The 26123-nt window shown below is 48.3% G+C and overlaps 1 protein-coding gene across 2 annotated transcripts in view; it reads left to right on the top strand.

Annotated features, from left to right (window-relative positions):
- The window catches only part of KCNIP3 (potassium voltage-gated channel interacting protein 3), a 137718-nt gene that overhangs the window by 9301 nt on the left and 102294 nt on the right, over positions 1 to 26123 (top strand). For both annotated transcript variants that reach the window (XM_088470800.1, XM_088470799.1), the window contains exon 2: positions 15684 to 15849. In XM_088470800.1, coding sequence (XP_088326926.1) covers positions 15684 to 15849 — 166 coding nt within the window. The remainder of the gene's footprint in view (positions 1 to 15683; positions 15850 to 26123) is intronic.

The raw sequence follows: 26123 nt of genomic DNA, 5'->3' as shown, positions 1-26123 counted from the left end.
GCATAAGGGGGACCACTACTGGGGGTACTGTATAAGGGGCACTACTATGGGCCTGCATAAGAGGGACATTGCATACTGGGGGTACTGTATAAGGGACACTACTAGGGTTAAGGTGCATATGGAAAGCATGTCGACACTCACCATTTTTAAGTGACCACGCCCATTTTTTTGCCACGGGGGGGACTCCATTTTTACATTTGCCCTGGGCTCCAAAACCCTAGTTACGCCACTGTTTCAAACAGTAATGTTCTCACTTTACCTGGTACTTGAATTTTTCCACCCAGCACAGGTTCTAAGGTGCGGTTCAGAGAGGTAAGGAAGGTGGGACTACACGAAAGGTATTTTTAACAGATACCTTTATTGAAAGCTGGTTTATTTGAAGCAGATGTTTGTCTGTAAGAATCAGCAACTGTATACTCTATTTTGTTAATATGGAGATTTCAACATTATTCAATTACACTAGTGCAAAAAAGATTCAGGGGTAAACAAATATCTCATTCAAGAATAAGGCACAGTAAATCACCGTAGCACTTTTCAGACATTAGAAATTGTACATAAAAGAGCTTATCAATACTTAATATGTGAAGCAAATAACCTCAGTCAAATATTTCCTACAAACATCACAACACATTAAATGATTATAGTATACCTTATAGTATAAGTGCATAAATAACCAACTTTGCATATCTCAAAAGAAACGTTTATCAAGAAGCTGAATGTTCCCATAAATTGAGTCCAGTAGTAATAAAATGGCTCTTGAGTCTTCACTGATCATTAATAAGCGTTTATAATGAAAGTGAATTGCACTTTCCAGAACACTATGGATTCCAATATATATATATATATATATATATATATATATATACACAGTATATATATATTGATTATTCTTGTATTTGGCCAGTCACTACTGTAGTATTACAAAAAGAACTAGATACCTTGCTGTAATATTTAATCAGAGTCACTACTGCAGTAATGGAATATTAGCCTTTAATCCTATGTACGGTTGCTTGGTAATTATCAGGCTGTAATGTAAGGTCCCTGCTGCTTCTCCCAGCCCAGTGTTTTACAACTATGGGGGGATGTCCCTTGGATTCAGGGGTGATCACAAGCAGAGTGGTGATTGTCTTACGCGAGTCCACAAACGGTCGCTGTATGGCTCCTGTTTGCAGCTTCACGGGACGGGCGGATGCCGGTCTTCCCAGCAGTTGCCTGGACCACCGCTACCCAGCGGGTCTCAGGGCTGCTTCGGCCACTTTCGCAGGTCTCCCGCCGCAGGGATAGTGCTGCTGTGCTGTTGTTCCTGGTGCAAGCGGCTGACGCTCTGTCTCCCGAGTCCTTGGTTCGGCTGCGTATACGTCACTCACTGCTGATGTGGAAAGTACAGGCTTCACGTTGAGCTGCTGCCTTGGCTGCACACACCGGGCCAATGCTTCACATAAAGTTTCCTTCCCAGCACTCCTTGCTGATACACTCCATGCTGGATCTGCTCACCTCCCAGCCTATGCAGCAGCTGTATATATCCCTTCTGCAGATCCAGGGTAACATTCTAAATCTGGGCTTCCCACCCTTAGGGCACCAATCAGCTGCAGGCAACTGGCAACATTGTATTGCCTGGAAGCCACAATAACCCTTGGTATTCCTGAGAGAGTAAAAACGGCTGTCTTATCCCCTTATCTGTTTTGGGATTATTCCTGAGGGGTTACATATATCCTTTTTTTTTTTTTTTTTAATTTTGTTTTATAAATCTGTTACTACAAGCCCAAATCCCGGCTTCCAGTGCACTGCGTGCGTATCCGTGATCAGGAAAAGTGATGTCTTCTTACTGAGGCTAGCCAGTATTGTGGGGGAATTAAGCTACATTTCCCAAATCTTCTCTGCCCTGACAAACTTTTTTGGGGTATATTGCAGAGATAGAAGAATTCTTTACTGCAATAAGTGACCAGAGAAAACCTTTACTATTGTCACAAATGATAAATAGATACATGAGTCAATGGCGTATGTATAACTGGGGAAGGCACCCCCTTCACCCAATGCTTACTTACCTTATGCACCTCCTGCCGGCCGCGCCTTGTTTCTAGCACTATCTTAGGACATATGACCATATTTCTGTAGTAAGGCACCAGAAATATATTTCATATTTCAGAAGAAAATGCCGGAAATATGCGTATGTGCAAATAAGGCCCAATGCCAGAGTTTTTCTAACAGGCCACACTCATGCTCTGGCAGCAATTTTCTTCACAGGGAGGAGGAGGCCCACGGGCAGTTGCACACGGACCCCTTCCAGCGTTAAAACACCCCTGGCCTGTCAAAAACAATGGCAGTCTGTCGCAGTGTAAGCTTTGCAAGCACATTTAAAAGCACCATCATAGAATATAAATCATTTTATAATCATATTATGTCACATTAAATGTCACTCTAAATATTTATATTAAAAAAAGTGATTTTAAAAAAGATCTACACTTATGGGAATATTTTTGCATTAACCCTCCTCACCTCCAGCTAGCAGAGTACTACATCTCTGGCACAGTGCTGAGATTCAAAATTCTCCTGCCAGCAGTGGAAATTGGCGCAGATTCTGGGCATAGGACCTACACGGCTCTGCCATTTATGGGGAGCTGGCTTTAATGTAAAACTATTCTCTTGACTGCATTTTAATTATAACCAAAGACATATGGAGCAAGGAAAAGCTTGATTGTCTGTGCTAACGACATCAAAAGATGCACAAACTGATTATTGGAGATCAAATAACTGAGGTTCCACTGTAGTATAAAACAGAATTCAGGAGACTTTAAGCCCAAAGCCTAAATTTATCCTGTCATCGATTTGTTTGGTTCTGGGATTCATCTTAGGCACTTGTCTCCGGTTGCTATGCACAGTAATTCTAGGCCTGATTCAGACCCACTCGCGAGCGCTGAGCGCTCGCAAGCGGGTCGATGGTGGCCCAGTGCGCATGCGTACGCCGGAACAGGCTCTGTCGTGTGCATGCGCGAGACCCGGATAGCGACGGCCAAGCCGTCGCTCCGGGTCTCGTACCAAAGGGGGCGTGCTGTCGATGTTGAGTGACAACACCCCCCCTTTGGTGGGCGGGTCGGGGGCATGGCTGCCCAGATGGAGGCGTTCCCATGGGAACGCCTACCATCTGGGGCCGGCCTCACTAACATCACAAGTTAGCACTCTAGGGCTTGCAGCAACGAGACCCTACCACAAGGGTCTCGTCGCAAGCCTGATGGTTGCGATGGTCTTGACCATCGTGACCATCTTAATGGCCTCTCGCTATAGCTGTGGGTGGTCACCCACAGCTATGTGAGCGGCCAGGAGGCCGCTCTGAAAATTAAGAAGGACGGCCCTGATTCAGAGCGAACGCTCTGTCAGAGCGTCCGGGTCTGAATCAGGGCCTCTGTTCACACTCAACTACTCAACCTTTAACATGTAAAACATTGGTAAACATACCCGGTGAGCCAATTCCATGATCATATTCACAATTTTGAATATTGGAAAACAGCAATAAATAAATTATGACTAGTTTTATGTCTTATCAATTTAGATTATTTTAAAGCTCTCTTTTCCACTGGTGTTTGAGGAAAATGGAAAACGTATATTGTAATGTTGCCAGTGGCGTAACTATAAATTTTGCTCCCGCATGCCAAAAAAAGTTTCAGACGGCCCCCCCTCCCAAAATACAAACACACCAAAAGACGACGTTTAAGCTGTTGGTTTCATGATACAGTAATGTGTCTTCCACCAGAGGTTCCCAAACGCAGTCTTCAAGGCTCCCCTATAGTTCAGGTTTTAGTGATAACCATAGTTAAGCACAGGTGGTTAAATCAAATTGACTAAGGTACTAATTAAGTCACCTTTGCTCAACCATGGATATCACTAAAACATGAACTGTTGGGGAGCCTTGAGGACTGTGATTGGGAACCTCTGCCTTACACATTATGACACACTAAGTAATGCCACTATATAACACATTATGCCACACCGTAATGCCCCTTACAACACATTATGTCACACAGCAATGCCCTTTACACATGCCACACAATAATGCCAAGTATAACACATAATGACACACCATAATGTCCCTATAACAAATTATGCCACGCTGTAATGCCCCTATTTCACATTATGCCATACCGTAATGCCACATGCAACACATTATGCCCCTTATAACACATAATGCCACACAGCATGCCACACTAAGTAATACCCCTAATAGCAAATTGTGTACACAGTAATGCCCATTGCACATTATGCCACAGGGTAATGCCCATTACATCCCACCCTGACAGATCTATTGCACCAAACCTTCTCTCCGCTCTTGCCAGTCTGTCACCTCAGCTCAAGACAGGTTGCACAGTTTTTATGTCCGTGTAGAACCAGATTATTGGGTACATAGGCCCTGATTCAGACCCGGTCGCTATGAGCGTACGCTCGCATGATGCGTATGCAAACATTTGAAAGTGACGCGGTTGGGAGCGAACGCTCGCCAAGGCATAAGCACGCCCATCGTACCTGTACGAGCGTTCACTTTGTGTATGCAGACTCCCCTTAGCTTATGCAGAGATGCCCACTGCCCCACGTCATCTCCTGGAAGTTTTTGAAAACATTGGTACATCGACCACTATCGGATGTGAACGCAGTGCTTGTGGTAGCTTTTTTTTACCTCAAGCATTGCGAGGAAAACAGAGGAAAAAAATGGCTGGTGAAGTGTACTATGACGCTGCCTGCTAATTATGCATGCCTCTAAAACGGCGTTGAAACACTCGGGCATGCCTGCGTTCGCATCTCCAACCCCCCGTTTTTACTGGACTGCCCCTGTCACCACCCACAAACGGCCTCTCCTGTCACTCACTCTGCCTGGGCTGGTTTTGCTGGGCGAGCGAGGGATCTGTGATTGCAGTGTAGTTCGCACATGCGCACTGCGATGCATACACATGCGCAGATTAGCAACCATCGGCAATTGCGAACGGACTGCAGATACTGTCCGGGTCTGAATCAGGCCCATAGTTTATAACTTGTAAACTGCGTATATCAAGTTACTGTCCCCTGTAGTTGTGCCCCTTATGCAATGCCCCTGTACTAGTGCCCCTTATGCAATGCCCCCTGTAATAGTGCCCCTTATGCAATGTCCCCTGTAATAGTGCCCCTTATGCAATGCCCCCTGTAGTAGTGCCCATTATACAGGCCCCCTGTAGTTGGAGCCCCTTATGCAATGCCTCTGTACTAGTGCATATTATGCAGGCCCCCTGTACTAGTGCATATTATGCAGGCCCCCTGTAGCAGTGCCCCTTATTCAATGCCCCCTGTAGTAGTGCCCATTATGCAATGCCCCCTTATGCAGTGCCCATTATGCAATTCCCACTTATGCAGTGCCCCCTGTAGCAGTGCCCCTTATGCAGGGCCCCCTGTAGTAGTGCCTATTATGCAGGCCCCCTCTACTAGTACCCTTATGCAATGCCCTTGTACTAGTGCCCCTTATGCAATGCCCCCTGTAATAGTGCCCCTTATGCAATGCCCCCTGTAGTAGTGCCCATTATGCAATTCCCCCTTATGCAGTGCCCATTATGCAGGGTGACGTCATGACGTCACCCGGGCACTGCATTACTGGGAGCGCTGGCCTTTGTAGTGATCGGAGGTTTCCTTAGCCTCCGATCACTTCAGAGGCCAGCGCTCACAGTTGCAGTGGCGAAGCTACGGCCCCCCGGTGCCCCCAAGCCACCTGGCGCCTCCAAGCCACCTCGGGGGCTGCGGGGGCAGTAGGTTATGCCACTGAATGTTGCTATCTTCTGGCCTATCTGCTCTCTGCACTTACTAAAGATGCGTATCTACTTGACGATTAAAGTGAGCGATTGAACGATTACGACATCATAATCGTTCAATCGCTCATTAAGAGTTCAGTAATCGTGCAGTTTAATGTCAAAAACGACCAGCAATGCGCGCTCGTGGAGGTCGGTTTCGACATCAGTCATCGCCTGAACATGCTAGTCAATCTGCCGATAGCGACAGATAGACCATGTTCAGGGATGAGGGAGGGTGCCTGCACTGAACGACATATCATTCAGTGTAGGCACTATACAGGATGAGGAACGACTGTACGATTACACTGTTGTAATCGTACTGTCATTCCTCTGTAGGCAAGTGGATACACACCTTAAGTGGTCATATCAGAGCGATATGAAATTATTTTTCTGGGGTTATGTGTTAAAAATGGGATGTAGTGAATAGACCGGTAGACTAAATGCCACTGTTCTATATCCCGACACCAGAAGACCGGCAAGGGACAGAAGATAGGTGTCGAAATATATGACATGCATAGGCGGGCGCAGAAGCCGGCACAGGGGGTGTCGTTTCGGCACTTCCCCCTCTACTAGGTCATGGACTACCCCATTCCCCCTCCCTCCAGGACATAAACTACTCACCTTGCCCCCCATGGTATATATGAATTTATGTTCTGAACCACTCTGCAGTTGGGCGTTTTCAGATGTGTCCATTACATTGAGAATACTTTGTTTTCTTTAGTATAACAGTTTAAGCAACTTATGTATATTTTTTTCTCTGGAGAAATGATTATTTTGTAACTGCTTATTAGAATTCAAATATTGGGTCAGATTCAGAGCTGAGTGCAAATTAAAAAAATGTTGCACTGCAGGTTTGGCAGATGTAATATGTGCAGAGTGATTTAGGTTTAGAAGGGGCATGTTCTAGCTCAAACAGGGCCGGATTAAGACTTGTGGGGGCCCCAGGGCTACTAAGTTGTGGGGGCCCCAACCAATCAAATTGACGCTAAATCGCCTGTTGCCATTCCTATGCCACTGCATGATAGCATGACACATGGCAGGTGGCATTTGTAAGGAGTTTTGGGGCAGTAGAACATCTGGCAGGGAGGGTGACCTCTGGGCAGCCAGCTGCAACTTGCAATGCAAAGTTGCCGGTGGCAGCCTCCCATCACAGCCGCAATGGGCAGCGGAGGGCAGAACGCGCACACACATACAAGGAGGGGGCCAGGAACAGGTGTTACCTGTCAGGATCCCAGTGACCGTGAGTGGTGCACATCGCGCCATCGGCTGCCATCATCCTTCTGCTGGAGGTGCTGTCTCTGGCCCGGCTTTCACAGAGGAGCAGCCTGGGCTGGTAGAGCAGGGAGCCAGGCAAGAGAGCAGAGCGCCGAGGAGCACATCCACTCCACCTGAGGGAAAGCCGAACTGGATCACGGACTGGAAGGTAAGTAGGGGAAGGGTCCGACTTTGCAGTCAGCTATGCTTGCAGAAACCAGACGGGCAAGGGAGATGGCAGAGTGGGCTGGGTAGGGGCAATGTGTGGGGGCCCCCAGTGTGTGGGGGCCCCTGGACGACCGCCCCGTTCGCCCTGCCTATAATCCGGCCCTGAGCTCAAATCTAAGTTACAGTGTAACAAAAAGCTGTCCAGTAGTTGTGGGCTACATGCAAAAGCAGCCAGTATTTATGCTGCATGCAAAAAGGTAAAAATGGATTTGCACCCCTTACAGCGCAACATGGTTTGTCCAGGTGCAAAGTTAAGAAACCCATACATCAGTCGTCCGCTTCCCCTGATCCATCCGGAACCGGCGATCAGCCAGTCTGAAGCGCCGATCGGCAACCATCGATGTTCGCCGATCCTTTGGGGAATCAGGGAAATTACTCATGTTAAAAATACCCGATTTGCAGATCCTGATCATATTTTGGTCGGAATCTGCAAATCAGGGAAATCCAACATGTTGGATCTCACAGATGTCCCAACCCCGGCGTCTGGGGATCAGGGAATTGCGGCAATCCATTGCAAAGCTGCACTTTTATTATGCACAGCATTTTACCCCTGAAAACTATCATTTATTATCGCTGCAGATAGCGGCAAGAAGAAATGTGTTTCATGGGAATGTATTAAAGTTGTCATGTAGGTACATGGGCTCTGATAGGAACCCGTCCCTGCGAAGACAAAATACTAAAGGGATAGCTATTTACTTCTGTGTACGGACCCATCATTTTTCCTGTGCATCTGCGGTCATAGGGCTATTCAAGTGCAAGTGGTGCTTGGTACATTTCATATTTTACAGCCCACATAGAAACCTATGGAGGCTGCTTTTGCAAATGAAAATGGAAGGACTCCTCCTCACATTTAGGGGATAATTGCATCCCGCAATTAGTGTTAATAAATAGGTGTGTTTGATTGGTGAAGCTTTTTGGCTGCATGAAGGATTCAGTGTACCCTGGATCTAATATTACTGCTTCTGTTAGATAAAGTTTGCATGAATCTGATAGTTATAAATTGACTTATTAGTTATTATAGATCATTACTCTGTCCTTGACTTCATCTCTGCTTGCGAAAGTTCTTGTATCTTGTTCACCAGGGCTGTAACAGGGCACAAATGTGCCCTGTGCTGGCCCAGCCCCCTGAGCATTACGTTGTGTGCATGACATCATGATGTATAAAAGGCGTTGAGCCGGCAGCATCGGTAAGTGCAGCGCTGACCAGGTGTATGGAGGGCAACTATTCGCCTGCAAGGACTGCTGTGTGCCCATCTGGAGCATCCACAGGACGCTCCAGATGGCATTGCACAAGTGATACAGGCTGCAGGAGTCTGTTCCTTTGGACGCTACAGGCACCCTGCCGGAGCATCTTCTGGATACTCTGTGAACTGGCGTGCTTCCAGGTGCTGGCTGGCCCCGCCCCTATGTGCAATGTCATGCACAAAGAGGGTGGGGCCAGAGCAGGGCACATTAATGCCCTGGTACAGCACTGTATATGCAGTAGTGATTATTATTTAATCCTCTCTAATTGGGAGTATTAATATGTGATTTTTAAGTGCGGATATCTATTCAATATAGTTATGTCAGCGTGATGTGCTTATGTCTGTTTTTAATGTATTACTTATTAAACGTAATATTTTTACATGAGCACAACTGAATTTATTGCGCTCCTATTGGTGGTTTAGTAATTCACCATTTTCCATTTCTAAAGGTGCATACACACACAACGTTTTTTTGAACGATTATCGTTAAACGATATCGTTTAACGATAATCGTTTGAAAATATCGTTCACTTTCTGAGTCAAACAATGAACGATTATCGTTCATGCGCGTTCACGTTTGTAGTTCAGTCAGACTTGTCAACTCAAAGATTTTCATTAAGTTAATATGCAAAAATGTTTGCAGTTCAAAAAAATCGTTCATTACACTTTAAAAAATCTGACAGATAATCTCACAGAAAATCGTCCAAAAAATCGTTCAGAAAATTGGATAAGGAGCAGCTTTCATTCAACATAGTTTCACCTGCATAGTTTTACCTACTTTTAATTATATGTCCTGCGCCTAATTATTCATTTCATGCAAACAGGAGACCAATACGGTCAACTGTTGCCTGACGGTTTTTAATTCCTACTTTTTCAAACCCCCTCAGGGATCCTGGACGGGAAGTGTGGGGGATGTGGTGTCACAAATTGTGTCATTACGACCCGAGCCCCCGGCTGTCCAATGCAAACCGCGTAATCAAGTTCAACCACCGGTAGGCTGGACGACTCCCCGCTAATCAAGAGCCTCCCGGATATTCCGGGGAAGTAGCTGAGAATATACCTCATAAATATAAAACTGCAACTCTCATCCAACTTCCATTACTGAAAGTGCATGAAAAGCTTTTGTTCAGACAGTTGTGTCTCTGCCACTCCCTCCCCTCCCTGTACCCTCCTTTGTATCTGCATCTGAGTGACAATCGTTCTCCTTTCTTCTTGGTGTCACTTGTCCTTGGTGTCATTCTCTTTCTCTCAGTCTGGGTAGCTCACATACTCTTCCCCTACTCATTGTTCAAAGGTTATTTTTTTTTATCTTCCATGAAAGAGGAAGCTATTTATAACACTTTGATGAACAAGCTGCATAGAATAAGATAATAATAAGTCTTATTTATCCTGCAGGAGATAAATTAGAACCTTTGATGAACAGACCCAATTCTCTCCATCTCCCTTACACTCTCACTGCATTGATTCTCATTGTGTCTAATGGTGATTAGAGTGGGATGTGCATCGCTAATAACTAATAAGCCCCATCTCTGGGTATAGTTCATGTCTCATCTAAGTGACAATATACCCTGTTTATTTAAGCATTGGTTTGTCACCACATTTTGGGTCTGATGCAGTGTTGGCTGCCATTGGCCCCCTAATCGCAGGAGCAAAATGCATTAACTGAAACAGGCGCAATTGTGCATATGCAAAGTTTCAACTATCGCAGGACGTGTGTGATGCGGCAATGAGGAAAGCACCTGTCAGTGTCAGCAGTGTATTCCCACACAGCCAATCACAAGAGGTTCGCTAGTGCTAGGAATCGGATGTAGATAGCAGACCGGTGGCAAATGCTGTGTGAGGAAGTAATTCTGGGCCTGATTCAGCACGGAACACAAGTCAGCATACGCATGTACCTGGCTGCTGCGAAAATGTGCTAATGAACCCAATCGCAATGACACCGCAGCACAAGAACCAGACGCCAACCACTACATAATGCCGCCCACTTCCCTTTACTCACATCCGCAATACCTCGCTAGACAGCGAAAACATCAGTAACATCGATAACCATCTATTCCATTAGCATAATAGTGGTTGACCTGACCTCACTCAGGATTTTGTCCGCTTCCTGTGTACATCTAGCGCTCTGGCTGTGTCACTTTATGAGGGGACTGCGTGCACATTGCAATCACTTCCCGATCACAGTGGCCGGTTCGTGCACTGTGATGTATACGCATGCGCAGAACGCAAACATCGGCCGAGCGCGTGCAAATTCGCGGCTGCATTCCTTGCTGAATCAGGCCCTCTGTCTTCTTCTTTTTTCCCTAGTTTTTTGTCATCAGGCTGCAATTATTTATTTATGATTCTGAATTACCATGGCAACCACAGTCACATGATATAGCAATCAGAGAGGTCTTGGAACACCCCTCTGAGCTGTCTGCACAGTGACATCCCACCTCCCCAGCTCCCATCACGTGGCATGCTGAGAGCTGTAAGCCAGCACAGACGATCTGTATCTGACAGGCATTTTTTGACTTCCAGAGGGATTGGAATTGGTATGAAATACCGCCGGCCGTATGATTCCCGGCAGCGGCAGCCCGACATCAGCAGAGATCCCGGCAGTGGAAGCCCGACAGCGCTGGAAATCCCGATCGTGGATAGGTAAGTATTGTCTAACCTAACCTAACCCCCCTAACCATAACCAACCTTAGGGGTGCCTAACCCTAACCTCCCCCCCAAGTGCCTATCCCTAATCCCCCTTCTAAGTGCCTAACCCTAACCACCCCCTTCCCCGCTGCCTAAACCTAAGTCCCCCGGGGGGGTGCCTAACCCTAAATCCCCCCCGGGGTGCCTAACCCTAACCCTCCCTCCCCCTAGCCTAACCCTAACCTTCCCGGGGGGGTGCCTAACCCTAAGTCCCCCCCGGGAGCCGTAACCTAACCCTCCCCCCCCCCGCGGCTGTCCGCTCGCGGCACACGGCATCACTACGATCGGGATGCCGGGCGCCGGTCTCCCGGCGTCGGGGAAATGCCGGGCGTTTACATTTAGACGCCCGGCATTTCACCCTTGCCGGGATATGACAGTCGGGAAGCCGGCTGCCAGTATTTAGGCAGTCAGCTTCCCGATTGCATACCGAGGGATTTTAAAAAGAGATAATGATTTGTAAGATTATAGCTAAAATGCAGGTGAATGCTTAAAAATGACCTAACTTGCTTTTTAAGGAAAAGAAAAAACATATTCTATGTGTGATTGCTATTTTAAAACCCCCATTTGTTTTAGCTTGCCATATCCGGTAATTAGACTTGGTGGATAAGGACAGCTAGGTTGTTGGACTTAATTGTCTGTTTTCTCTAAATAATTAAAGCTACTGTACAAAAGTAAACAAGAATCCCTCTATTATTTATAGGGGACAGTACCAAGTGTTATGGTACATGGGGCACATGTATGTGGTGTCATTCAGAGTGATGTCTGTCCAGTACATGCATTAACAGCAGAAATATGTAATACACAAATAATATAACATATAAATGTGGAAATGCTCCTTATAGGGGTGATATCCAGAGCAGATGCTATATGCCACCTATTGCCGTTTCTCCTCTGTTATCGACATCAGAACTGAGCTTCACATGGGATTCTAAGGCAGCTTCAGAACAATCTTAGAAAATGGCCTTTCCTTCCCCTCACGCAGCTCTAGCCGAGGGACCGAGAAAAACATGTCTAAGCTAATCTACCTGAAATATTCATACCATGAGCCTGATGAAAAATTAACTCTTTCTTCTCAAGGGATAAAAGGCTTTTTCTTGAGAAATGCTGTTTTCTCTTTCCCTGATTAGTAAAGCGGTAATAAGCAGTGACAGCAGGGTGGGGCCCGGCCTTGTTTTACTGGGCAGATGTCGACATTTTAAACCTCACTGAGCAGGAAGGAAATAGACGCTGTCCCTTTCCCATGGCATTTATTCAGCTGCCCCACCTCCTTTTCTCTGGTGATAAAGTTGTGAAATACTTTATTTGCATGGTATTGCAATCAGCCTTATTTTCTAGTGATAGTCCAAATATTTGTGCCTGGCAGTGCCCAGTGGCGTCCAGGGGCGTTGGAGGAGCCCAGAGGGGGCACCGAGAGGCTGCGGCAGTAGCATTAATTAAAGGGGAGTAGTAGTAGCATTTTAAAGGGGAAGTGTAATTTTCGCTGCATTTTAATTTTTTTGTAAGGAGAGGGTATGGCCACACCTGCCCGAGTTGGACCCGATGGCCCTGGTGTTGTCACTGGGGTTGGTGACACTCAGTGTGCTGCACTCACCCTGTCATCCCTCCTATGGTCCTCTGCACGCGCTTGTGGAAGAGACGTGGCCATATGCCAATAAAGACACACTCCCTGGTGCATGTTTTGGGGGCACAATCGCGTGTCACGGCTCCGATTTTGTCATTCTGGGGGCTTACCTAACACCCCAGGAGCACCTGGGCAGCCCCTGCCTCACTCCCGGCACAGTGGATGATGTGCGCATGCGAGCGTCATCCATCACCGCGGCTCACTGCCCAGTGACACTATCTAAGGGGGAAACACCAAAATAACAGAGCAACTTCTCCCAACCATCCAAGAACAGTTTGGTGATGAACAATGCCTTTTCCAGCACGATGGAGCACCTTGCCATAAGGAAAAAGTGATAACTAAGTGGCTCGGGGAACAAAACATCGAAATTTTGAGTCCATGGCCAGGAAACTCCCCAGACCTTAATCCCATTGAGAACTTGTGGTCAATCCTAGAGAGGCGGGTGGACAAACGAATACCCACAAATTCTGACAAACTCCAAGCATTGATGAGGCAAGAATGGGCGGCCATCAGTCAGTATGTGGCCCAGAAGTTGATTGACAGCATGCCAGGGCGAATTGCAGAGGTCTTGAAAAAGAAGGGTCAACACTGCAAATATTGACTCTCTGCATAAACTTAATGTAATTGTCAATAAAAGCCTTTGACACTTATAAAATGCTTGTAATGTTACTTCAGTATACCAAAGTATACATCTGACAAAAAGGTCTAAAAACACTGAAGCAGCAAATTTTGTGAAAACTTTTGGCCACGGCTGTATACACAAATCATCTATAATGTTGCATCAGAACTTGGGAGCCACATGTACCATGATATTGGGGCATTATTCCATCCTTTTGGGTAATAAATCAATTCTAGGAAAAATTCTATTACTCTTCAGGTCATACTTGCTAACTCTCCATGATTGTCAGGGAGACTCCCTGAAATAGTAGCAATCTCCCTAACTCCCTAAAGAGTCTAGCAATCTCATTGATTGCACTTTACCCCCATTATATAGCTAGCATATAAGAATAAAAAAAACAGAGATATATACATTCAAATGGGATCATTAGTATAATTTCCCTGCATTGGTTATATGGCACAATGATTCCTATGGCCAGAGCCGTAACTAGACTTTTTGGTGCCCTGGTGAAAGCCATTGGTTCCCCCCTCATTTTTCAAAGGGACATAATGCACCCAAAAAAGGGCCATGGCCTCATGGGGAAGGGCCAGGGAAGAGATAGGAGAGGTCAGGAGATGCTGGAGATGAAATAAGAGGAAGCTACAAGCAGGGCCGGTTCTCCCATTATGCATGGTACGCAGCTGCGTAGGGCGCCACATAGTGGAGGGCGCCTCAGCTGCGTACCATGCGGGCCGCGGGCAGACTGTCTCTGTGACACAGCTGCACCGTGTGTGTAGCGCTGACTCGACGGAGTTCAGTCAGCACTGCACAGTGACAAACACACAGCCACCGGCGCCGGCAGCTGTGTGTTTGCTTTAGCAGCTGATGAGAGTCAGACAGACTCTCATCATCTGCTGCTCCCACTGCCGTAGCCGGGCACCTCCTGGTCCCGCAGTGGGTAATGGGAGAGACATCATGACGTCATGACATCTCTCCCATAATGCAAAGCGGCCCGGGAGGACGGATGGAGGAGCTGATAGCGGCGGCGGGACCAGGTGCAAGAGCGGGGTTTCAGGTAAGTGTTTTATTTTAATTTTTATTACGTGTTTCTCCACTGCGATGGGGGGGGACAACTACTGGGGGCACTACAAGGGGGGCTACTACTGGGGGCACTACAAGGGGGGATTACTACTGGAGGGACTACTACTGGGGGCACTACAAGGGGGGCTACTACTGGGGGCACTACAAGGGGGGGCTACTACTGGGGGCACTGCATGGGGTGGGGGAACCTCCACTGGGGGGACTACTACAAGGAGGGACTACTACTAGGGGCACTACAAGAGGGGGGCCTACTACTAGGGGCACTTCAAGGGGGGGGACCACTACCGGGGGCACTATATAAAGGGCAATACTGGGGGTACTGCATGGGGGGAACTACAACTGGGACCACTGTTTAAAGGGCACTGCATAAAGGGTACCACTATTGGGGACACTGCATGGGTGGACTACTACTGCGGGCACTATATAAGGGGCTTACTACTGGGGGCACAAGGGGCACTGCACAGGGGGGACCACTACTGCGGGCACTATATAAGGGGCACTGCATAGGGGGTACCACTACTGGGAGCACTGCATAGGGGGACTACTATTGGGGGCACTATATAAGGGGCTTACTACTGGGGGCACAAGGGGCACTGCACAGGGGGGACCACGAACAGGGGCAGTGCATAGTGGGGCACCAAAAAATATACTTACCAAACAATTTGGGCTAGGGCCGGCCCTGGCTACAAGCAAGAATGATAATAAACAGAAATTTGATAGGACCAAACAGCGCCCCCTGACCTGTGGTGCCCTGTGCGATGGCACCTGCCGCACTACCCTAGCTACGGCTCTGCCTATGGCTACATGCATTCTCTTTGGGGCTCATTTGCATTTAAATAAATTTTATGACACGTCCCTCAGACGTAGCAGTACACAACCATTTACCGCCACACTCATAGGTGCTGCTTTCACAATCTCCCTGAAATGCTTTTACAAAAGTAGGCAAGTATGCTTCAGGTGCACCAGGAGTCTGAATTCTACATTCCAAGATTTGACTGTGCTGGGACGTGTGATCCCTAAACACACAATACAGGTACCTATGCACACACCAATCTGACTACGATACTGAACTGTTGGTGACAATAGTGATGAAGGAAGTGTTTGCTCCATTTGACTTATCACTGCAATGTCTCCCTGGCTGTGTTCTGCAGGATGACATTAAGGAGAATGACGGCAGTTTGCTGGGAGACCCCAGCCAGACGTCTCCTGAGAAGAAGGACGGTGTGAAGTGGCAGAAGCCTCGTCTGACCCGCAGGGCTCTGATGAAATGCTGCTTAGTGAAGTGGATACTGTCCAGTACATCCCCACAAGGTCCAGGTACCCAGACTCACATGTTTACTGAAAGTGCTCTTCTCATATCTAGGCAATCAGCCTATTCTGTGTCAGGTTTTCAGTGACAGCAAACCCTTCTCCTGGCTAACGCCGAAACTCTCACTGCAATTCTAAATAACCCCAGCATCATAAACTGCTATTGCTATGGAACAGTCCGCCACCCTGCAATGCTTATTCTCTCTATTATTTCGGAAGACCTGCTTTCTGAACTCTTAGGGGTAGATTTACTAAAGTATGGGGTTTTAGAAGTGGAGATGTTGCCCCTAGCAACCAATCAGATTTTACTTATCATTTATCTAGCACATTTTAGAAGATAATAGCAAGAATCTGATTGGTTGCTATGGGCAACATCTCCACTTCTAAAAACCCGCACTGTAGTAAATATACCCCCTAGACATACATCAGTGATTTCCTCTAAAATCAATGTACTCATGAGTCATTTGTATGCTTATATAATGCACACCTGCCGACTTTCTGACTGCTCCTTCCGGGAGGGAGCAGCCAGATTGGCAGGACAAAGGGGAGTGGCTGGGCGGGTGACAGGCACTTGTGGGCATGGCGGGGCGGGGCCACACGATCGCGTCAGTTTGGCCCCGCCCCCTGCTACACAATGCCGATAATATAGACATTTGGAAGCAGGGGACGGGGCCAAAATTACGCGAATCACGTCACCGCCCCGCGGGGGTTGCAGGGGTTATTGCGGGGGGATAGGAGGGGTTGCCTGCCTTCCCGGGACCAAATCGGGAGGGTAGGCAAGTATGATGTAATGTTATCCATACAATTCAGGACAGGGGTGCGTGAGGCAGCCGGTAAGGGAGCGGCGCGCGTGTGTGTGTAAATACATGTACAGTACTAACCCTACATTCTAATGGACAGACAGACAGACCCGCTGACACAACACTAAGTACAGATCTATTATTGTTATCTTTTATTTATAAAGTACTGACATATTACACAGCAGTGACGTGCGGTAGGGACGTGCAGTCAGGGTAACCAAGGGAGGCAGAGCCTCTCCTATCATACTCCCTGTCATGCTCCAGAGTTTTGACATGCGGTGAGGTCAGTGGCTGGGGAGGTACACGTATAAGAACACAGTTTATATATCCAAACTCTGGAGCATGACAGGGAGTATTATAGGGGATTACAACTTTATTTCAGGGGGTAGATGTACTAAACCTTGGGGCTCTATTTATTATCATGATATTTACTAAAATAAAGTGAAAAAGGCTGTTTTAGCATCCTTTTCACATTATTTTAGTGTCACCTAAAGTTCCTAAAGGGAAATTGGAGTACAATTCGTAAAATTCTACTCCAACCCCTAATTATTACATATTTTTAGTAATCAGATCACATTTCCCATAATTGTAATGGTAAATGCGATCTGTCTGGTAGTTACTAAAAATAAATTGTGAAAAAATACTGGGGGAAGCCCTGTGACAATGGAGGTGGCGTTATCCAGGGTCTCCCCTGGTTACCGGACTTCTGCTCCGCTCTAACATGCAGAGCAGAGCCCGGAGCCGGCCCCAGTGATCAGCTGTGTGATCTAAACAGACCACACGCTGATAACTGCTTATCGGGGCTTCAGTGATGTCCTGCCTTCGGTCAGCTGGTCTCCCATCCTGCACTGGTACCCGGTCAGCTGACCGGGTCCCAGTGCAGGATGGGAGATCAGCTGACCAGAACCACGGAGGACATCATCAGAACCCCGATCAACGGAGGTAAGTGTAATTAAGGGAGGGGGGGTCGCGGGGGCGGGGCATAGTGGTGGCCGGTCGGCGCATGCATGGTCACTTGTCACTGTATTTTTTTAGATAATACCGTGATAAGTGTGTGGAGGGGATTCGCAGGGACAGAGTTTTATCGCAAGCTCTGTCCCTGCAAGGGATTTTTAGTAAATCCCTGTGATATTGGCTGAATTCGCAATACCAATTCAGTCGGTAATATCACACTACAATCTGCATTCCAAATGCGGATTGTAGTAAATAGAGCCCTTGGAGAGAGAAAAAGTGAAGAGCAATAAAGTTCCAACCAGTCAGCTCCTAATTGTCATTTTTCAAAGATAGCCTGTAACATGGCAGTTAGGAGCTGATTGGTTGGTTCTTTATCTCTCTCCAAGGCTTAGTACATCTCCACCCTTATGAAATGCTAGAGGGGAAAGTCCAGGTGGGAGGTACTAGAGACGTGATGCCATGAGCCCCTATATTAGGGATCCATTTCCCACTGTACAATACCATGATTTGTAGAATTGAGCAGCAGGGGGTAGGGTCTTTTAGTCGACACTATGGTGGTAGGTGTCAGCGGTGTGCGATGGAGGTTAGTTCACATCAGATCGACTTAACCAGGTGATGGTTTATTAACTGGCAGAAACAGGTACAGGTCAACACAGTGTTAAACACAGTATGTAACACATACTTGCCTACCCTCCCGATTCGGCCCAGGAGCCTCCTAAAATCCGGTGCTGCTCACGCCCCTCCCCCCCCCCCCCCACCCGGATAGGCAGGCAAGCCTCCCGGCGGTCTCCGGTCCCCCCGAGTTTACAAGAGAATGCCCCACAGTGGGAGGAGGAGGGTGACGCGTTTCACGCTGAATCGTGTCATGTTGGCCCCGCCCCTACTTCACAATGCCAGTAACTTCAGCATTGTGTAGCGGGGGCAGGGCCAAAATGATGCAATCGTGTGGCCATGCCACTGCTCTGCCCCTCAAAGTCGGCCATGCCCAGCTGCGATGCGGATCTGGCTGCCCACTCCCGGAAGGGGCAGCCAGAAAGTCGGCAACCCTGATGTAACAGCAGCAGGTACAGACCGCATCATGGAGGCTCCTGGACTAACCACTTCTCTGTGGAAGGGGTAGATCCAGGAGGCTGGCCTGGTCCTAAAAAGCAGCCAGTGGTATATCTGTAATGGGTGCACAGTGTGCGTGTACACAGGCCCATGGGTGCATAGGCCACACACTGAGCACCCAGGATCGAAATGCTATTCTGCCCGTGTGGTGGATCCCTCCTGTACTTGAATCTGGCAGCTTCATTTATCCAGCATTATCACTGAACAACATGATGCCTGCACAGGAGCTATCAAAAACTCTATCACTGTGCCAGATTTTACCATCTCTGCCATCTTTCTGAATATAGCACTGGAAAGATGCTGTTGCCGGGGAAAGGTATCATGAAGGGTCAGAAAACGCGGCTGAGAGCATCCAAAATTTTTGAGTCTCTCAGACATTCCGGGAGAGTAGGTAAGTTTGCATTCAAGGGATATAGCATGACATACTGTAAATACATTACATACAATGACATTAAACAGGAAGGTACAGATGCTAAATAAGCTTACAAAACAAGATGTATGAGGTACACAATAAATAAGAATTGCAGAATAAAAATGTTATTTGCTGGTGGGGAAAGTGCAGGTGGATTTTTTAGGCCGCATTATCAAGCACCCAACAATAAAGCAGACATTTGGGGCTGCTATGTCAGTGCAGCCAGTGGTGGCGTAGTATGGTTGGGATGAGGAGACAGCAGAAGCTAGAGACATGCATCATTAACTGGTCACTGTAGAAATCTTATACCAGTTACCATACTTACCTACCTTTGTACTCTGGGCCTGATTCAGCTTTGGGAATAGAGTGAGAAACAGAACGTACAGTAACTGACCATCTTGGTGAAACCATGCTGCACTGCAGGTGGGACAGATGTACAATGTGGGGAGGAGTGTGTCCAAACTGACATCTAAATTGCAGTGTAAAAATAAATCTGTGCAGTATTTGTGGGCTACATGCAAAACCAGCCAGTATTTACCCTGCATGCAAAAAAAAAGTATGTATTTGCACCCCTTGCATTGCAACATGGTTTGTCCTGGTTCACAGTTACGTGCTCTTTCTCACTCTATTTCCAAAGCTAAATCAGGCCCTCTATCCTCTGGGAGAAGCCCCAGAGGAGAGGTGCATCTAACTGGTGTTGGGGGCCTGGCCTGACGCTACACGACACTAAGCCCCGTCCCCTCGCAGTGAGTGCCCCAAATTGCGGGTCAATAGTGAGGGGCCAATATGACGTGATTTATATAGAAATACACCATATTGGCCCCATCCCCTCCCTGTTTACCTGTGATTCTCTGCATTATCCTCCCCATCAGGCGGCATATTTATAATGGGTGCAGGGTGTGCGGTGCTCACGGACCCCTGGATCCAGGGGGGGACCGCACCTCACACCCTGCACCCATACTTTTGTTTTTTTATACTTACCTCTCCGATGACCCAAGGAGTAGCGCTACAGAAAACACCTGGAAAATGGCCGCCGCGGCCATTATCCTGGTGTTTTGCATATGCGCAGTAGGAAATCACAGGGAAAATGGCTGCCGCACCATTTTCCAGGTGATCTGTGCATGCGCAGTAGACTCCGGACACTCTAATGCCTGGAGTCTACCGCTGCTGTTAGTTCACTGATGGCAGCCGGGGAGAGAGGAGGGGGCCCTGGGCGGTGGTTGAACATGGGCCCCCTCCTCTCTTAGTATGCCCCTGCTCCCCATAGTGTCAGTTGCTGTCAAAAAGAAAGAAGTAGAGATCACCAACTGATTAATAGAGATGGCAACAGCAACTGCAGCTAAACTCACTGGATCCAGCATCTGAACTAGGTTGGTATTCAGTAGGTCATACTTGCCAACTCTCCCTGATTGTCAGGGGGACTCCCATAAATAGCAGCAATCTGCCTGACTCCTTGAAGAGTCTAGGGGGTAAATTTACTAAAATAAGAGTTTTTATAAGTGGCGATAATGCCCATAGCAACCAATCAGATTCTAGCTATTATTTTCTAGAAGGTGCTAGTCAGTGGCGTCCCTACCCGCGGGATCACCCGGAACGGGAAGGGATGCTGTGTGCCCGGCGAAGTTGCGTGCCTCCGAAAAAGGGTGTGTGGTCTCACGAACAGGGGATGTGACCATGCTGGAAGGGGTGTGGCCTCGCGACCCGAACCCCTGTGGTCCCGTGCTTCTAATGAAATGGGGGGGGGGGGTGCGCAGGTGGTGCGGACTGCTCTGTGTGCAGTGCCGGCTCTCTCACAGTGTCAGGAGCCGAGTGCTGCACTTAATGCTACAGTGCAGTACTCGGCTCCTGTCACTGAGGGGGGGTCTGCACCTTGGTGTCACCCCTTGGCGGGTGACATCCTGGTGTGGCCCGCACCCCCTTTGTGACACCACTGGTACTAGTTTAATGTACAGTAGAATCTGATTGGTTGCTATGGGCAACATCTCCACTTCTAAAAACTCTAATTTTAGTAAATTTACCCCCAGCTATCTCCGTGATTGCACTCTTTCCCCATTATGAAGCTGTCAAAACACAGAGATATATACATTCAAATGGAATCAGTATAATTTTCCTGCATTGGTTATAAGGCACAATGGCCCTCATTCAGAGCCGTACGCTCTGAGCAGAGCGCACGCTCTGAATGAGGGCCGGGCTCCATTTTCATGGAGCGTCCTCCTGGACGCTCGTATAGCTGTGGGTCACCACCCACAGGCTATACGAGCGTGCATTTTGATGGCCGCGATGGTCGTGACCATCGCGACCATCGAAATTGCGAGCCGGAGCCTGCGGTTGAGGTTTTCAACCGCAAACTCCGGAGTGATTTTGGCTCTATCAGAGCCAAAATCACTCCCACTGACATCACTAGTGATGTCAGTGGGCCGGCTTCTGACGGGAGGCGTTCCCATGGGAACGCCCCCGTCAGGGAGGCACGCCCCCGGCACGCCCACCAAAGGGGGCGTGCTGTCAATCAACATTGACAGCACGCCCCCTTTGATCGGACACAACGAGCGAAGGAAAGTCCTTCGCTCGTCGTGTCTGGCGCATGCGCACGACGGAGCTCCCTCCGTCGTGCGCATGCTCAGTGCAGACCATCGACCCACTTGCGAGCGGACAGCCGCTCGCGAGTGGGTCTGAATCAGGCCCAATGATCCCTATGGTTACATGCATTTTCATCAAAAAGTGGATATTACAAATTGCTTTGGGGCTCATTTACATTTGGATGTAAAACAATTTTATGACACACCTCTCAGATGTAGCAGTAAACACAGCGGCATAACTAGGTATTTAAAGGCCCCATAGCAAAAGTTTGTAAGGGCCCCTGTGTACCACCCAATGATGAAAAATGTATATAACATTTGTAACTTTGATAAGTAAGATGGGCCCCCCTCAGGTCTGGGCCCCATAGAAGCTGCACCCTTGCACCTATGGTAGTTATGCCCATGAGTACACATCCTCTTTACCGCTGTGCTATTACAGTAGGTGCTGCTTTCACAGTCTCCCTGAAATGTTTTTTTCAAAAGTATGGTGTAGGTCTCTTAATAGGCTTGTTCTTGGTGTAATGATAATCTGTGGCACCATTGCAAACATTTAAAATCACAAATTTTTAGTTGTTTTACATCCACATGCCAATCACCCATGTAACCACCAGGACCAGGATAGCAGTACAAGATAAGAACACACATACTGGAAATAGTAAAACATAGAATCACTACAAATAATCTCTTTTGGACAACCTCCTTCATTTATTTCTATTTCTGTATTTTTCTTCTAAATTCTATCCAGTTGATCTGCACTTATGTCGTCAATAAGTGATGAAAGTGACTTATTTAATCTATTTTTCACTTTGATCATCTACTTCTTAGAATATATAAAAAGGCCAGCCTCAGAGAAGCCTCAAGGTGGCGTTGTATTGACATACATTCTGTATCTTCCAATAATGTCCGTTTAACACATTGCTGAGCAATGTAGTCTCATAAAGTATGATTTCAATTCCTGTAGTATTAAACTTTAGGAGTCACCGTCTTTTGCATTACTACCACATAACAGGGCAGTAAAGGGCTGGCAGTCTGTGGAGGTTGGGGGATTGCTGTGTTTCGTAACCCCCTTCTCGTAGAGGTAACAGCCCTGCTCTAACCATCCTGGGCCTTGTTTGCACTATGTCAGTGCGTTTGGGGCTTCCTGGTTACAGTGGGAACCAGGGCCGTAGCTTGGGTAGTGCGGCCGGTGCCATCGCTCAGGGCACTACAGGTTCGGGGGTGCTGTTTGGGCCTGTCAAATTTCTGTTTATTATCATTCTTGCTTGTAGCTTCCTCTTATTTCATCCCCAGCATCTCCTGGCCTCTCCTACCTCTTCCCTGGCCCTTCCCCATGAGGCCATGGCTCTTTTTTGGGTGCATTATGTCCCTTTGAAAAATGAGGGGAGCGCCAATGCTCTTTCTGGCACAGGGCACCAAAAAGTCTTGTTACGGCTCTGGTGGGAACAAGTTCGGACTCTCTGGGACCTATTTATCTAAAGCTTATTATTGTGGTTATAAGAGTGATATTTAATATTTGCTTGTTTATTGTGGTGATGTTTTTTTTGGTTATTGTAAATGAACAATATGTATGGTAGCTGAGCGATACCTTTCCAGAACAATAAGAGCATCATTCCAGAGGCCCCCGATATACTCTGATGACGCTGTGTGTGTAGGAGCCTAGTGCGGGCAATGGAGATGGAAGCAAGGTTTAAAGAAACAAAATAAATCAAGCAGTAGATTATGATATGTGTTCTTACAGCAATAGAGCTATTGAATAATTTATTTCCTTAATTAATTTGCCCCATGTTATATTCAGTAACCTGTCGCAGGATGAAAAGCATTACAACTTTTATTTCGGGGGAGATGTACTAAGCCTTGGAGAGAGATAAGGTACCAACCAGCTCCTAATTGTCACTTTTCAAGCACAGCCTGTATAGTGACAGTTAGGAGCTGATTGGTTGGTACTTTATCTCTCTCTACTTTATCTCTCTCCAAGGCTTAGTACATCTCCCCCCAGATACTCCCGACACTGCCTAGCTTCATTTGTCTTCACCATTTCCATATATCAGATTGTTAGGAACTGCATGGACAAATGATGGAAACCAGTTTCTCCTCTTATTTCCCATACCATAGAGTTAATTCCTGGTTTCCTTCACTTAGCATGGCGCTAGTGATTCTGGGATCTTTGTTTTCATCAAGCTTCATTTCATATCATCTTCATTATCAGAGCTGGCCCTAGACATAGGCAAACTAGGCAAATGCCTAGGGGTATTTGGTTTGCCAAGGGCATCCCAAGCCTAGGGCTGGTGGTGGTGTTTGGGGCAATTGGCGTATGGCGCGGCTCCGGCTTCCATGATTGGAGCTCGGCTCCAATCAGGCAGCTCAGCATGCAGCGGGCAAGCAGCCGGCAGCAGTAGCGTGGAGCAGAGAGTGGGCAGTGACCAGCAAGTAAAATGGCTGCTGGAGGGCTGCTGCGCACGCCCAGCCGCAGAAGCTCCTCCTCTTATGGGCCTTTGTGGAGTCCAGGACTAGCAGGCTGCACTGACTAACAACTGCAGGGGCGGTCCGTGGACGAACTGCATTCTCATCTTCCGCTTCACATCAGCCTGGCAGAGGGAGTTTTGTAAAAATGTAGTTTTGACCAAATCAGCTCAGCATATATGTGTGAGGGGTGCTGAGCTGAATGCTGCGAGGGGTGATGTGTATGCTGGGCGTGAGAGGGGTGATGGGTTTTGCTGGTTCAGCTGCTGCTGTGATGGGAGAGGGGTGCTGGGTGAGGGGTGCTGACATGCTGTGCTGGGAGAGGGGTGCTGGATGTGCTGGAAGAGGGGTCCTGTGCTGTGTGAAGGGTGCTGGGTATGGGGTACTGCTGGCATGCTGTGCCAGGAGATGGGTGCTGACATGCCATGCTGGGAGAGGGGTGCTGGCAGACTCTGCTGGGAGAGGGGTGCTGAGTGAGGGGTGCTGTGCTTGGAGAGGAGTGCTGGGAGAGGGGTGCTGGGTGAGGGATGCTGACATGCTGTTCTTGGTGAGGGGTGCTGAGTGTTGTGCTGGAAGATGGGTGAGATGTGCTGTACTGGGTTCTGTGCTGGAAGAGGGGTGCTGGGTTTGGGGTACTGGCATGCTGTGCTGGGAGATGGGTGCTAGGCATGGGGTGCTGACATGCTGTGCTGGTTGAGGGGTGCTGACAGGCCATGCTGGTTGAGGGGTGCTGACATGCCATGCTGGGAGAGGGGTGCAGACATGCTGTGCTGGGAGAGGGGTGCTGGGTGGGAGGTGCTGACATGCTGTGCTGGGAAATGGGTGCTGGGTGCTGACATGCTGTGCTTGGTGAGGGGTGAGATGTGCTGTTCTGGGAGAGGGGTGCTGTGCTGGGAGATGGGTGAGAGGGGTACTGACAGACTGTGCTGGGAGAGGGGTGCTTTGCTAGGTGAGGGGTGCTGGGTATGGGGTACTGGCATGCTGTGCTGTGAGATGAGTGCTAGGCATGGGGTGCTGACATGCTGTGCTGGGTGAGGGGTGCTGACATTCTGTGCTGGGTGAGGGGTGCTGGGTGAGGTGTGCTGACATGTACTGGGACATGGGTACTGACATGATGTGCTTGGTGAGGGGTGCTGGGAGATGGGTGAGATGTGCTGTGCTGTGAGAAAGGTGCTGTGCTACTGTAGGTGAAGGGTGCTGTGCTGGAAGATGGGTGAGATGTGCTGTGCTGGGTTCTGTGCTGGAAGAGGGGTGCTGTGCTGTGTGAGGGGTGCTGGGTATGGGGTATTGCTGGCATGCTGTGCCGGGAGATGGGTGCTGGGCATGGAGTGCCGACATGCTGTGCTGGGTGAGGGGTGCTGACATGCCATGCTGGGAGAGGGGTGCAGACATGCTGTGCTGGGAGAGGGGTGCTGGGTGGGAGGTGCTGACATGCTGTGCTGGGAAATGGGTGCTGGGTGCTGACATGCTGTGCTTGGTGAGGGGTGAGATGTGCTGTTCTGGGAGAGGGGTGCTGTGCTGGGAGATGGGTGAGAGGGGTACTGACAGACTGTGCTGGGAGAGGGGTGCTTTGCTAGGTGAGGGGTGCTGGGTATGGGGTACTGGCATGCTGTGCTGTGAGATGAGTGCTAGGCATGGGGTGCTGACATGCTGTGCTGGGTGAGGGGTGCTGACATTCTGTGCTGGGTGAGGGGTGCTGGGTGAGGTGTGCTGACATGTACTGGGACATGGGTACTGACATGATGTGCTTGGTGAGGGGTGCTGGGAGATGGGTGAGATGTGCTGTGCTGTGAGAAAGGTGCTGTGCTACTGTAGGTGAAGGGTGCTGTGCTGGAATATGGGTGAGATGTGCTGTGCTGGGTTCTGTGCTGGAAGAGGGGTGCTGTGCTGTGTGAGGGGTGCTGGGTATGGGGTATTGCTGGCATGCTGTGCCGGGAGATGGGTGCTGGGCATGGAGTGCCGACATGCTGT

The sequence above is a fragment of the Taudactylus pleione genome, unplaced genomic scaffold, assembly GCF_031769625.1.
Source record: "Taudactylus pleione unplaced genomic scaffold, aTauple2 ptg000105l, whole genome shotgun sequence".
Classification (NCBI taxonomy): Eukaryota; Metazoa; Chordata; class Amphibia; order Anura; family Myobatrachidae; genus Taudactylus; species Taudactylus pleione.
Note: the sequence above shows the minus strand (reverse complement) of the source record. Positions and strands in the feature narration are given on the sequence as shown.